At 54.2% G+C, this 13,172-nt stretch overlaps 2 protein-coding genes across 2 annotated transcripts; both read right to left on the bottom strand.

Moving 5' to 3' along the window:
• Positions 1-46: 46 nt before the first annotated feature.
• Positions 47-2,789, bottom strand: Hrurf (HR upstream open reading frame). The gene is made up of 2 exons (XM_085828754.1): positions 2,691-2,789; positions 47-494 (listed from the first exon to the last, which is right to left on the bottom strand). The coding sequence occupies exon 2, from the start codon at positions 149-151 to the stop codon at positions 47-49; it is 105 nt and encodes a 34-aa protein (XP_085684880.1). The 5' UTR covers positions 152-494; positions 2,691-2,789.
• A 3,315-nt stretch (positions 2,790-6,104) lies between these two features.
• Positions 6,105-9,774, bottom strand: Reep4 (receptor accessory protein 4). Its single transcript, XM_021181514.2, has 8 exons — positions 9,278-9,774; positions 8,465-8,537; positions 8,018-8,094; positions 7,795-7,915; positions 7,270-7,383; positions 6,976-7,111; positions 6,697-6,851; positions 6,105-6,606 (listed from the first exon to the last, which is right to left on the bottom strand). The coding sequence occupies exons 1-8, from the start codon at positions 9,307-9,309 to the stop codon at positions 6,541-6,543; spliced, it is 774 nt and encodes a 257-aa protein (XP_021037173.1). The 5' UTR covers positions 9,310-9,774; the 3' UTR covers positions 6,105-6,540.
• Between the last annotated feature and the right edge of the window lie 3,398 nt (positions 9,775-13,172).

Genomic DNA, 13,172 nt, shown 5'->3' with positions numbered 1-13,172 from the left:
GCTCAGCGCGCTCGCGCTCTCTTTCCCCCCGGGCGTCGGGGGCGCTCTAGGGCCGCAGGTTGGAGGGGTCGGACTCCGGAATTTGCAGGATGCGGCACACGGCGCGGATGGGCCGCACCAGCTTCTGGGCCGAGGCTGTGGGTTGCGCCATGGGACGCTGAGACTCCGTGCTGCGCTTTGGGGAGGGTCGAGCCGGGGCTAGGGAGCGGTGTCCCCGGAGGGAGAGAAGGATCCGGGCCGGGGGGAACGCGCGCCCCGGGTCGGAGATGGCTGAGTGGGGGGAAAGGCCGAGGGGCCGGGGAAGGGGGTCGTGCCTGGAAGTGGGGGGCCGATCCTGTGAGCCAGGAGCGAGGCACCAGCGAGGGCGCAGCACCGCGTAGCGCGGCTAATGGAGGGAGAGCGCAGCGGAGAGCGCAGCAGGACCTCTGATCGCCATCGCCAGACGCGCAACTGAGAGTGGGGAAGCTGCTCCGCCGGTTTCCTCCTCCAGCACCCTGCGGGAAACAGGAGCCCGTGATTCGGCGGCCCCGCCTGGGCCTGCCCCCTTCTGAGCCCCGGGGGCTTCCGCCAACGCCCCGGCGATGCCACCGGCTGCGCACGGGGAGAATGAGCCCTTTGTTCCCCCCTCCCCCCCGCGGCACCCGGGCGCCTGCCGAGAGAGGCTCCCCTGGGGCAGTGTGCCAGCTTCCCAGCCGCCCCACCCTCCCGTGGGCCCGGCCCGGAGCCTGGCAGGCGGGCAGCACCCCCACTATAGGTGCCAAGCCCGGGAACTGGAGCAAAGGGCGGGAGGGGCCGGACCAGGCCAGGATGAGGCGGGGTGCCCCCCGGGGTGCTAGGGCGGGGCGGCAGGGAGGGGTCAGTGCCAGAGCTGGCAGGGGCAGTCGGGTTCTCACGGGTCAGTGATGGGTGCTGCGACCCACGCCAGCAGGCCCGTGCCTGCTGGACCACTCTCTCCCTGTCCATTTCAGCTCTGGGCACACCCCAATGGCTGGTGTCTTCCCTACCTCATTCTTCATCATCACCTGGCTAAGCCACTCTTCATAGTATCGGGCCCAAGACCCTACCCAGCATCCCTCTCTGGGCACAATGTTACAAAGCACTATGCTTTGGAATCTGGGAGGGCCTGACCTGATATCTGGTCTGTTCCCTCCTCTAAGCGCCTTGATTTCTACCCAGTGTCCAGAGAGGTGAAGGGACCAGAAGCACTTAAGCATTGCAAGCTCCATTTAGGGTTGCCTGCTGGGCTGCCCCATCTTCAATGTTCTTGGTGCTCCCAGGCCCAGCCTGGAGAGGAGCCCATGGGAGTGGCTCCTGGGAGGGAACATTGAGTAGGAGAGGAAATGGGCAAACAGGGCACCCTCCACCCGAGGAAGCATCCCTGCTCTTCTGCGGGGGTGGTTCCAGAGCACACACACAAACAGACAGATTCAGACACACACAGACAGATTCAGACACACACAGAAACCCACACGCCCAACGGGTGCTTCCCTTCCCTAAAAGCACCCACCTTCTGCCCCTCTACTCCCCTGCCTCCCGAGTCCAGTCTGAAACAGAAGCAACACCACTTACTCTCACTCCCAGCCCCCATTGCTGTGGAAGGAATGGATTTGGGTGGCCACAGCCTGGTCCCAAGTCCCTCCACCATCTCTGAAGATGAGGGGTATCATGAAGAGCCCAATGTCTTTCACTTAAGGGACAGGAGTGAAGGCAAGGAGCCTTTCACCAATTGTTAAGACCAGGATAGGTACTTGGGGGAGGAGGTCTGTCCGTCCATCCTAGCTGCCTGCTCCGACTTGGGCCTTGTTAATACAGACCCTCCTTGCTCCTCTCCTTCACAGAGACCAAGTCTGTGGTGGGCAGGCTGGCAGGGGTTGTTTACATGGCTGGGTTTTTCATACTCCTTTTCTTATCCACTCCTTTGGAGGTGACCTGACCCTAGTTTGCTGTGGGAGCTGAATGAGGAGGGTCTAACAGGGACTGGAACAGCAGGGGGTCTAGCCTGACCTCTGGCTCCTGGCTCCAGGGCAGGGTGGTGGGGTGGCACGTGCCTGTGGTCCCCGTCTAAGTTCCCTGGCCTACCTTAGCAGAGGCTTGTGGGAGAGTCCTGTGGCTTGAGGCCTGGTAGTGGCCAGAGTGGAACCCAGGGCTGTCCTGAGTCCTGGGGGCTTGTGGCTGTCTTCCCCTAAGGTGTTAGGGACTGTGTCAGGGGAGCTGAACAGATACCCACCCCCGCACCTCCAGTCGCCATATCTGCCTGTCAGATTATATTCCCTGGACTAGACCAGAGCTCTCAGGACAGTCTTCTGGAATGCTTAGGGGTTAGTGGAGATGGAGGTGAGAAGTACTGCCCTCACTCCACCACGTTCCCCATCCTTGTCTTAGAGCCTATGCCACAGGCCAGAGTCCTTTCAGCTGGCTGTGCTGTGCCTGAGGATGGAGCATAGCTGAGGACATACACAAAAGACACAAACACGGGGGAGGGTGCGGGTGGGGGCGAAGCCACCCAGTGTGTGGTCACAAGACCAGACCATGGACCTGGCAAACTTACTAGCACCCTCAGACTCACATGGGCCCAGCCCTCGCCCACCCCGACCCCTCACAAACTGACACACATGCTGACACACACTCGTGCTGACAGGCACAGACTCTCTGACAGCCGGCTGCCCTTTCTCCACCCCAGAGACCCTTACCTGGGCAAGCACAGTACCCCTCAGGCAGAGTAGCCCCCTGCCCAGGGGTGGGCAGCAGGCAGGGCGGGGGAAGGAGCCCCGGAGAGTCAGGCCAAGCTGCCACTAATCCGGGCGGGGAGAGGGGGGGCACCCACGTCAGAGCGGGGACTGCCGGGTGGAGGGCATCTGAGGACATCCCCTCCCACACACGCGGCCGTCTGGGCACCTAGCCCTGCTTCCCCAGCCCCTCCATCCTTCAGACAGCTGAGGCTGGCCTCCCCCTACCCCACCCCCACCCCTGTGGCCATGCTTGGGGTGGGGGGCACGGGGAAGGGGGATACAGGGCGAAGAAATCTCCCAGGACTAGGGGGAGGGGACAGGGAAGGGAAGTGTGGAGATGCTGCGGGAGCCAGGAGGAAGCTTGGGGTAGATGCTGCCCTTTCTGCTCGCTCGCCCACCCACCCACATCCTTGACCTAATTCCTCTTCTGGAGCCCTTCCTCTCTCTAGCCCTCCCCCCACTGCCATCTAGCCTCCGTTGTGTTCCAGGCTGAGCTTGGGACCTGTGTGTGCAGTGATGCTAGCTCTGCCCCCAGGATCCCCCAACCTTAGGAACCAGCGGTGAAGGGCGCTTATTAGTGGGCACCAATCTCAGATGCTGGGTGAGAAATGGGGATGTGAACCTGAACAGTTACCCCCTGGAGCCCCTCCAGTGCCTGCCAGGACCCCTAACTCAGCCTGGGCTAGGGCTGCATGTGTGGGACCCAGAGGCTTAGGATGCTGCTGGGAGTGGCAGCTAAAAATAAAGCCACAGGATCCTGTGTGCTGTGACAGAATCCAGAGAAGGGGAAAGTGACCAGGCTAATGAAGGGCCACAGGTCATAGGGACAGTGATGGAGTCAGAGTCAGAGGGTTAAAAAAGGATGGCAAGAGGTGAAGTGGAGAGAGAAAGGACTGTGAGAGGAAGTCCCGGCTGTCATGGTAACAGGCCAGGAAGAGTAGGAAAAGCTGAGGAGTGGGGGTGGGACCAGAACCCACAGAAGGTATGTGTTAGGGACTGGTCTCTGGTGTCAGGTCCTTTTCCAACCTTGATCCTACCTGGGGAGGAGACCAGGCACGCTGGTCTCAAGTAGAAAGTTGGTGGTCCTTGGAAAGTAGAAACAAGACCAGATGCCCTCCCTTTAAGAGGCCAGGCCAGAGCATCAGTGGTGGTCCAGGACCCTTCTCCAGGGGGAGGATAGTGTTGGGTGAAGGTGTGTTTGGTTAGTTCTCAGAGCTGTTCTGAGGGATGCCCAGGTTGCTACCCAGTGCCCCAAGTCTTGGCTCACGTTTATGCTTGCCCAGAAATGCCTACCACCTGGACCTTCTACACATTTGTTTCTCTGTGGCCTCAGGATGCTTAGTAACCATACGATTTACCCAGCCATTCGCCAAGCCATACCAGAGACACTGGCGTTTTGAAAGCTGTGTGGTGGAACTGAGGTGACATGGCACAGCCACCAAAGCAAAAGTTCACTCCCACCCTGAAGAGGTTTAAGATGTTTGATGTATGTGTTGGTTTAGTCACAGTCCTCTTTCAGGTCTCAGTTGGGTGTCAGGCCTTGAGCTGAGGCTGGGAGCCACACTTGGAGATATGACCGTGGTGACAAGTGACTCCACGACTTCTAATCCTGTGCTGGGGAGGGAGAGAGGCTTCCCAGAGGAAGGGGTGATGTTTCAGTGCAGAAGTTAGACGCTAAGCAGGATTTCACCAACAAATCACACAGTTATAAAAAATATCACACCTTGGTTCAACCATGGAGTCTGGGATACAACAGTAAAAATAAGGCTGAAGTCTCTCCGTGAGTGGCTAGGCAAGGCAGAGGCATGCGCGCAGAAGGTTCTGAGACAGGTGTCTGAGTTGGAGCAGGAGAACAAAGCAGGCGGGGGGAGGGCAGAGGTGGGCTCTGCAGAGCCAGGGCACAGTGGCTTCAGCAGTCCTTCCAGGAGGACCAAGTGACTTTGCCCACCTCTCAGGCAGCACCCCTATAGAGGAGAAAGCCGTTTCACCTGTAAGATGGACAACAGGCCCTTTGAGAAGATTCAAAGAAACCAGCTCTGAAATGCTCAGCACAAGGTCAGACGAGCAACAAATATCCCACACATGCCAGACTCCTTCTCCCTGCCCCCGCCCCCAGGCAAGGAACAGCCCATTTACTGAATAATGATTAAGAACATCAACTCTGGAGCCAGACTGCCTAGTCCAAAGCCCAATCCTGCCACTTACTAGCTAGTCCACCTTGGGCAAATCATTTGCCCTTTGTGTGCCTGTTTGGGAAATGGGGATCATAGTCATAGCGGCTACTTGTCTCCTCACCCCTACAGTTCCTAGCAACACATCTTTTGGGTGAACTAATGAGACAGTAAGAGTCAGCATCACATACAGAGGGGATGCCATAGGGAAAAGCCACTGAACCCCAGTCCATGCGAGGCTAAATCAGCCACACAGATTAAGTGCCTTCCCCTCCAATAAAACCCAGATAATCCCTACACCAAGAGTTAATCCTCGCAGGACACTCCAATTTAGCAGCTCATAGTTTTCCTCCAACCAGCACTCTTGACTCCGAAGTGGGAAGGAAGGACAGATGGGGTGGGAGGAGGGAGGACCCTGGGTACAACGTGCCTCCTACTTTAGGGGCAGATGACCCAGGGATCAAAGGAGATGGATTAAAGTCAACCCAGGGCAAGCGTCTGGGTCTCTATGGATGGAGAAGGCAAGCATCAGACAAGGGCTATCATTGGCCCTGCTGGCAAGCATCATTCCTTTGGCCTGTCCCATCAGCATCCAGGCCCCAGCAGGGTGAGGCCTTGGCTCGTCTCCGAGCCCCGCCCACTTTGACCTGGAAGGTGGGGGCAGCCTGGCCCTAGGCAGCTGCTGCCCTCTCGTGGCTTAGAGTGCAAATTCACCGTAATCGTATCTGAATGTCTACAGGAAGTGTTCACTGAACTGTGACTCCTCTAGGTTCATGGAAGACCTAGCCTGCCTCCTCAGGTTTGCTCTGTACAGTTTCTATAGGCTCCCCATATCTTTGCCTCTTCCTGTAAGGGCCAGTATTGACTCCCAACTGACCCTTCAAGATCAGTCTGACTGTTTTTTGTTTTGTTTTTTTTAAAACAGGGTCTCTCTAGTCCTAGCTGATACGGAACTGGCTATGTAAACCATGCTGGACTCAAAGAAATCCTCCTGCCCTCTCCCCCTCAACCATGTTGGAATCAAAGGCTTGTGCCAATACACCAGGCTCTACCCTAGCTCCACAGGGATCCCTAGGAGCAACCGTAAGAATGCTTGCTGCTGGGATGGGGCACAGAGATCTTCCAGCAGTCGCTACACCCTTTGCCAGAGCCTGCAGTGAGTTATTAGCTACAATATTCTCATATGTGAAGAGACAAATTAGGAGAGGCCAAACACTGTTTGGTATTTATTTATAAAAATATTCATAAGCCTGACCTCACTCACCAACACGAAACATGCAGCTAGTGTATGGACACGGGGACACACACACACACACACACACACACACACCAGGCCTTGGAAAAGGCTGTCAAGTATTTTGAAGGACAAGAAGGAATGAACACAGCTGGTTGGACTTTTCGTTTTGTCGGTAGGGACTGGTGGGGCTCTGGTCCCGTGTCTGAGAAAGTAAAAGGCAGAGGAAGGCAATAAATAGGCCCCGGGCCTGGGCTGCTTTGGTACAGTGAATGTCTCCCTGTGCAGGGTACCACGCCATGTGCCATTTAGGCACAAGCTGGATGGAGCAGAACCCAGGTAGCTGGTGTAGCAGCGAAAGGTCCCCTGCTGGCTCCAGAGGTAAGGTGGCCTCAGTGTGCAGACTCTAGCTGTCCATGTCTGAGGGCATGGCCTTTTTCCGGGTTCGGACCTTCAGGGAGCGTGAGGTGCCCTTGGGAAGAGAAAGCCAGTATACCTTGAGTGGTGTGGGCACTGCAGCTCCATCCACACCCCCCTCATGCCGTCCTTCCAACACACTTACCTCTCGAGTCAACGGCTTCCTCTTGACCACCCGAAGGCTCTGGCTGCGACCTAGAGGCTTCTCTCGGGGCCGAACAGGTGGCTGGGGGGCAATCTCATTGTCTGACCAACACTCATCCTCTGTGTCACTGTCCTGCAGGCCGCCTGGCCGGTATCCTGCCAAAGAGAGGCCCGCAGGGCAAAGCTGAGCATTTATACAAGCCTAGGGTCACGCCCAGCTTGCCTCTAGTCCTCAGAGAGGCTTACCTCCCCAGGTCAGCTCCCCTCTCTTACCACTTACCAATAGGCGGTCTACGTCGGGGTACCTGGTCTTCCAGGTAGAGGGGATCTTGGTAGGTGGGGACAGGGGTGTCAGGGATAGAGCGCAGATCTTGCATAGAGAAACTCCGCAGCCTTCCAGCCAGAGCGCCTTGACTCTAGGAGGTGAGGGATGGGAGCCACTGTTAACTCCAGAGGAGGGCTGCAAGGGGAAGGGCTGTAACGGGGAAGCTGCCCTTCAGCTAATCACTGGGGCACAAGATTCATACTGATCTGGGAGCGGGGGAGACGCTGTGATCACCGGGGCCCACGGCACCTTGGTAGCAGCCTGCACAGCAGCCGAGGCAGCGATGTTGAGGCCCCGCTTCCCAAAAGTGAGCATGGTTTCATAGCTGCGCTCCTTTGCCTGCACGATACACGCGTCGATCTCCTGCAGACCCAGGGCGGAGAGCTCAGATCAATGACAGAACCACCGTCTCTGCAGACCCCAAGATGCCACTGGTTGTCGTAATCCCACGAGCCCTACCCAGGAGCCACAGATTTAGGTTCAGAAAAACTGAAAGCAGGACTCCCCAACTACACACCCTCTCCACAACTTCCATTCTTCCATGCCCACGTCAACTTCCTGCTGGCTTGTCATAACCCTAAAGGTCGTCCATATGTATCACCCAGGTGGATGGGGAAAGCCAACCCCTATCACAGTCCCACAGCAAAACTATAGAGGGACAGGAAATAAGACCCAGGCACCTCTGGCTGCCTGAACCTGAGATACAGGGCTTTCGCTCTGACACACTGCCCTGACACACCCTCCTCTGTTTCTGCTCTATCTCCCTCGAGGTACCTTCTCATGGCGGGATAGGGACGGGTGGACAAACTTTCGGTAAAGCAGGCTGGCCCCCTTGGTGTAAGGTGAGAGCAGCCACAGCACGAAAGCCATCTTGAACTCGTAATAAAACGGGAACCTGTGTGTAAGCAAGGGGAGGGGTTTGTGTGAGCCAGAGGCCAGGTGGTGGTGGTGGTGGGGCCCTTCCCAACCCCATGGCCTGCCAATCCTTGGGCCGGACCAGGAAATGAAGATGTCTGTGAAGGTTTCTGCTGCCATGAAGATCGCAAAGACAATCCAATACATCATCCACCGTACCTGTGGGTCAGAGTGCAGAGCTCAGCTCGAGAGCCTGAGCCGCCAGGGCCCGCCCCCAGCCTGCCCAACCCAGAGATTCCTCAAAGCCAGTCCCACTGCATTGCTGGCTACAGTTTCCCACATCTGCTTAGACAGGAGCCCCTGAGAAACTGCCTTCCGTTCCAGTGCCCCTCCAGCATGCTTCGCCCACGAGATCCTCCATGGCCATTGTTAATAATGGCTGGCCTTCCTTCCACTAGACCACTCTACTTGAGATCTGTTCCACCATCGATCGAGCCCCTGGAGTCTGACAGGCCAGGCCCTCCAGCATCACCAAGTCCTACCACCTCCCTGACCATTCCTCAATGTCTACCCCACTCTTTGCACTCACATATTCTCGAATGTTCTTGCTCTTCACAGCCTTGTAGGAAGCATACGCAGGATACAGCATGCCAAATATGAGCCTGGAACAGCAGTCACAGGAAGTGTGAGGGGACCATGCCCCACCCTCTCCCTGCCAGGTGGCTGCTCCCCCTGACCTGGGTGCGAGATGGCAGTGCCTGCCTGTTTTTCCCGCTTGGCTTGCACAACCCTGGGTGCCTGAGTCAGTGCCCCGGAGGCTGCCTCCCCACCCGGCTGTTTACAAACATCCCAAGCCTGCCTAGGCCTGCGCTGGTGGCCCATGGGTACAGGACAGACTGAGAACACACAACAAGGTGGGTGAGAACACTAGGCTGTCCCCTCCCACTACACATAATCAGGCCCAGGGCCACCAGCATGCAGTGAGGGACATTTGAGCCAGGTATTGGGATATCCAAAAGTGAGGTGCAGGCTGCAGAAGCTGAAGCTAAGGTGGTGGGTCATGTGGCTGCTCAGATGGGAAGGAGACACCTAGATTCTCCACCCACAGCAGTAGCTAATCACCTTCTCACAGGACTGTAAGTGGTAAAAGCCCTGAGCCCTAGCAGCACCTGTCTGCAGGAAGGGTCTCTGTCAGGCCAGAAGGCTGCAGGGTGGAAACAAGGTATGCAGTGACCAGGTCCCACTTCAGACCCCCAGGACCGTTAAGTGTGTGCTGGGAAATGGGGTCATGAAGTTTTTAAAAATTCCCTTCTTTACAAACGCTCCCAGTTTCCACCCAAAGGCAGGTTGGCATCCTGGGACAAAAGGGAGGGGGGAGGTGTCTCACAGTGACCATACTCACACCACCAGGCGACAGATCATCCAGGACACCATCCTTACAGCCTAGAGGGATGACCCCGAGAGACAAGCGGAGGGACGCTCACTCAGGAGCTGGGACAAGGGGCTGAGTGGTGCTGCAGTACACCTCTCCCTCGGTGTAGGCGGAGATCACCACCCCTGACTTCGACCCCGCAGTGCGGGGAGCCGGGAGAACCCGGAACCAGGGGATAGAGGGCCTCGCAAAGGAAGCCGCCTTGTGATCGAGGCGGGAGGGCGCGTCCCTCCGCCCCGCCGAATCCTGGCGGCTCAGTCCCACAATTCCTGCCGCGGAGAACCGTTCGTCCCCCGTCGAGGGCGCCGCTGCTGGTCTCGGGTCCGGGTGGCAGGCCGGACCTCAGCTCTCACCGGCCGCCCGGGTGGCAGAGCGCCCGACCACCTGCACCGGTCTCGGGGCGGAGTTTGTAACTCACTTAAAAGTTGCACGGAACCAGATCCTGCCCAACCCCAGCGCTCAAGCTCCAGGCGCAGGCGCAATGAAATCCTCAGAGGGGCGGGACGAGGTCAGGGAGACAAAAGGGCGGTCTCTTAAAGCGGCGATGCTCGGCGCACTTCGGAGGTGGGGCCGCCGGTCGAATAGTCTTCCAGATCTGAAAGGTTGGCAGGTGGACAGATAGTGAGGGAACAAAAACAAAACAAAAACAAAAACAACAACAACAAAAAACCCCGAACTGCTAGCTAGGTGTGGGTGGCGCACACATGAGTCTCTGAGGTTGAGACAGGAGAATTATCAGTGAGGCTGGATAACAGGTGTATCATCACTACACTGTTGCAAACAAACAAAAGGAAAGGAGAGGAAATAAAAGACAACTCGAGAGTGTTCCTCGAATGCCTTTTTATCATTTCTCCATCTCTGTAAAATGGGATAGAGAATGAAATGAGTGCTTGGCCCAAAGGAAGCAGGTTCTGATCTGATCTTACCTTCGCAGAAGTCCAGCTGACTGACCATGCTAGAAAGGAGGGAAGAGTGGAATTGGAGAATCACCCTTCTGACAGCCTCAGGACTCCACTTGTTTCTAAAGCATCTTTCCACAATCCATATACCTGGGCATTCTGACCCCACTGTCTTGGAGACTGAGTGATGATCCAGGTTCACCCCGGATCTTCTTTCCTAGAATTTTGAAATCCCACCTGTTTCTGAGACAGGAATAGAGATATCCCAGAAAATTCTAAAATCAACACTTGCTGTTTTGTGCTTGTTGTTGTTGTTGTGCGAAATGATGGAATTGTTGAAGCGTCTTCTTATTAGATTGGCACACTGGCTGTCTATAACATTTGACAAACTTAGATATATCATTACTGTCATCGTTATCATCATTGTTAGTACCTTAGTTTCTTCATCATCATCGTTTTTTTTTTTTTTTTTTTTTTTTTTTTTGAGACATTGTTTCTCTTTGTACCCCTGGCTTTCCTGGAACTCTATCTGTAGATCAGGCTGGCCTTGAATTCAGAGATCTACCTGCCTATGCCTTTCAAGTGCTAGGATTAAAGGTATGTGCGCGCACACACACACACACACACACACCCCAAAAACCAAACAGAACCATGGAGTCTGATTTGTGATGGCCAACTACTCCTGAGCATGGGACCTACCCTGGAGTATAGTTGATATACCCAGCGCAGCTCCATTGGCGAAGACTAGCTTTTCCTTTTCCAGCAGATATCAATTTTGAATAGCTTCGTGGGATGAGAGAGACTCTGGGCCCACTTCCCCTCCTCTGTGCTGGTCTTTGTGTCTGGCTTGAGTTTATGCAGGTCGAGTGCACACTGTCACAGTCTCTGAATTCATGTGTGCATCTGCCCATTTGGTCTGGAAAAGATTGTTTCTGTGAAGGCATCCACCACCCCTGCTTCTTATAGTCTGTCTGTCCCTACTTTTGCAGAGATCCCGGAGCCTTGAAGGGAGGGCTGGGAGACATCCTGTTGAGGTCTGACTGCTCTGAAGTGGCTCAGTCTCTTTATGTTGTCCAACTGTGGGTCTCTGTCAACTATTACTGCAAAGAGAAGCATTTCCGATTTACCCATGGCCTTAATCTTTGCAAAGATCTTTTTAAAAAAATGTAAGAAATGTCCTCAGGGGGCTGGAGAGATGACTCAGCTGTTAGGAGCACTGACTGCGCTTCCAGAGGATCAGGATTCAATTCCCAGCAACCACATGGTGGCTCACAACTGTCTGTAGCTCCAATTCAAGGGGATCAGGCACCTTCAGACACAAATGAAAGCAAACACCAGTGTACATGAAATAAAAGTAAATAAGTCCTTTAAAAGAAAAAAAAATGTGCTTTTGAAGTAAATGGCCCAATGTTACCGAGCAGTATATATTGCTGGCCAGTGGCTAAATGTGTGTGTGTGGCATGGTCAAATCTCTTGGGAATCAGCAACAGCCAGCTACAAGTGGCCCTGGTAGGGGGTCACAGACCTAAAGAAGTCAACTCTGCTAAGATGAATACTCCTCCAAGAGGGGAGAAGGCTACAAAGGAGAAAGACTGGTTTCTTTGCATGTGGGTTTGTTTTTGTTTTTTGTTTTTTCTTTGTGACCTCTGCCCTCTGTCTCAGTTGCTCCATCTGAAAATAGAGAGCTTACTACCCTGCCTCAACACACACACACACACACACACACACACACACACACACACACACCTTGAGGTAAGGATGCAAGCCAAGCTAACCCAGGGCTGTGGGGGTGGAAACAGGGGCAGTCACTGCCTTTTATTAGAGCGCAGTTAACGCCCACCATCTATGAGGATGGAATTGGTAATGATGGGAGCCAGGGAAAGGAGGCTTCTTGGGAATAAACAAACACATGGTGATTAGACAGTCTTAATTATTATCATCAATTTTATTGGTATTGCTGGATGTGGGAGCCAGCAATGAAACCTGCCCACAGGAGAAGCTCCCCCATGCCTTACGGCTCCCTTGCTCCTACTGCCCCTCCCCCCATGCTTTTTTTTCTTTTTTCTTTTTTTGGAGAAACAAGAAACATCTAAGGCCTTGAGGATCCCACTAAGAAGGTCCCAGACACACCATTCTTTTTTTTTTTTTTTTAAATATAGACAGGGTCCTACGTAGTCTAGGTATGGCCTTGATCTTTCTGCTTCTTCTTCCTAAATGCTGGCATTACTGGCACATGTCACCATGTTTGGTTCATGCAATGCTAGAGCTCAAACCCAGGGCTTCATCTAGGAAAGCGCTGATTGAATTTGGATATATATATATATATATATATATATATATATATATATATCCATCCATATATACATATATTTGACTCTCTCTCTCTATATGGTGTATAAGTGTTTTGCCTGCATGTATGTTTGCATACATGCGCTTGTGGAAGTCAGAAGACGATGTCACATCCCTCTGGAACTGGAGATACAGGTGCTGTTAGCTTCTATGTGGGCGCTGGAAGGACAGTCAGTGCTCTTAACTGCTGAGCCATTTCTCTGGCATCCCGGATCTGATTCTTTAGGCAGGTATGATGGCATACCTCTTTAACTCCAGTGCTTAGGAGGCAGATGCAGGCAGATCTCTATGAGTTTGAAGCCAACCTAGTCTACCTATTGAGTTCTATGACCTTCAGGACTACATAGGGTGACCCTGTCTCAAAAACATCAAACAAACAAAAACTATTGTGTTTATTGTGTTAGGACATGTAGAGAACTGTAAAGGATGGAAGAGATAATCCATCATCTGAGAACCTGATGTGAATCCAGGACCCTTGGCATGTCCACCCACTGGTTGATTCTAAAACCTCTTCCCTGACTCCAGCATTACAGCCTCTGTGCAAGTGTGGTACATGCATGGTTGTGCATGTGTGATGCATGCATGACTGTGCATGTGTGTGTACAGGCAAGGGACTT

The sequence above is a fragment of the Mus caroli genome, unplaced genomic scaffold (genome assembly GCF_978045245.1).
Source record: "Mus caroli unplaced genomic scaffold, Mus_caroli_1 scaffold_12, whole genome shotgun sequence".
In the NCBI taxonomy this organism is placed as follows: domain Eukaryota; kingdom Metazoa; phylum Chordata; class Mammalia; order Rodentia; family Muridae; genus Mus; species Mus caroli.
This window is presented reverse-complemented; position numbering and strand designations above follow the sequence as displayed.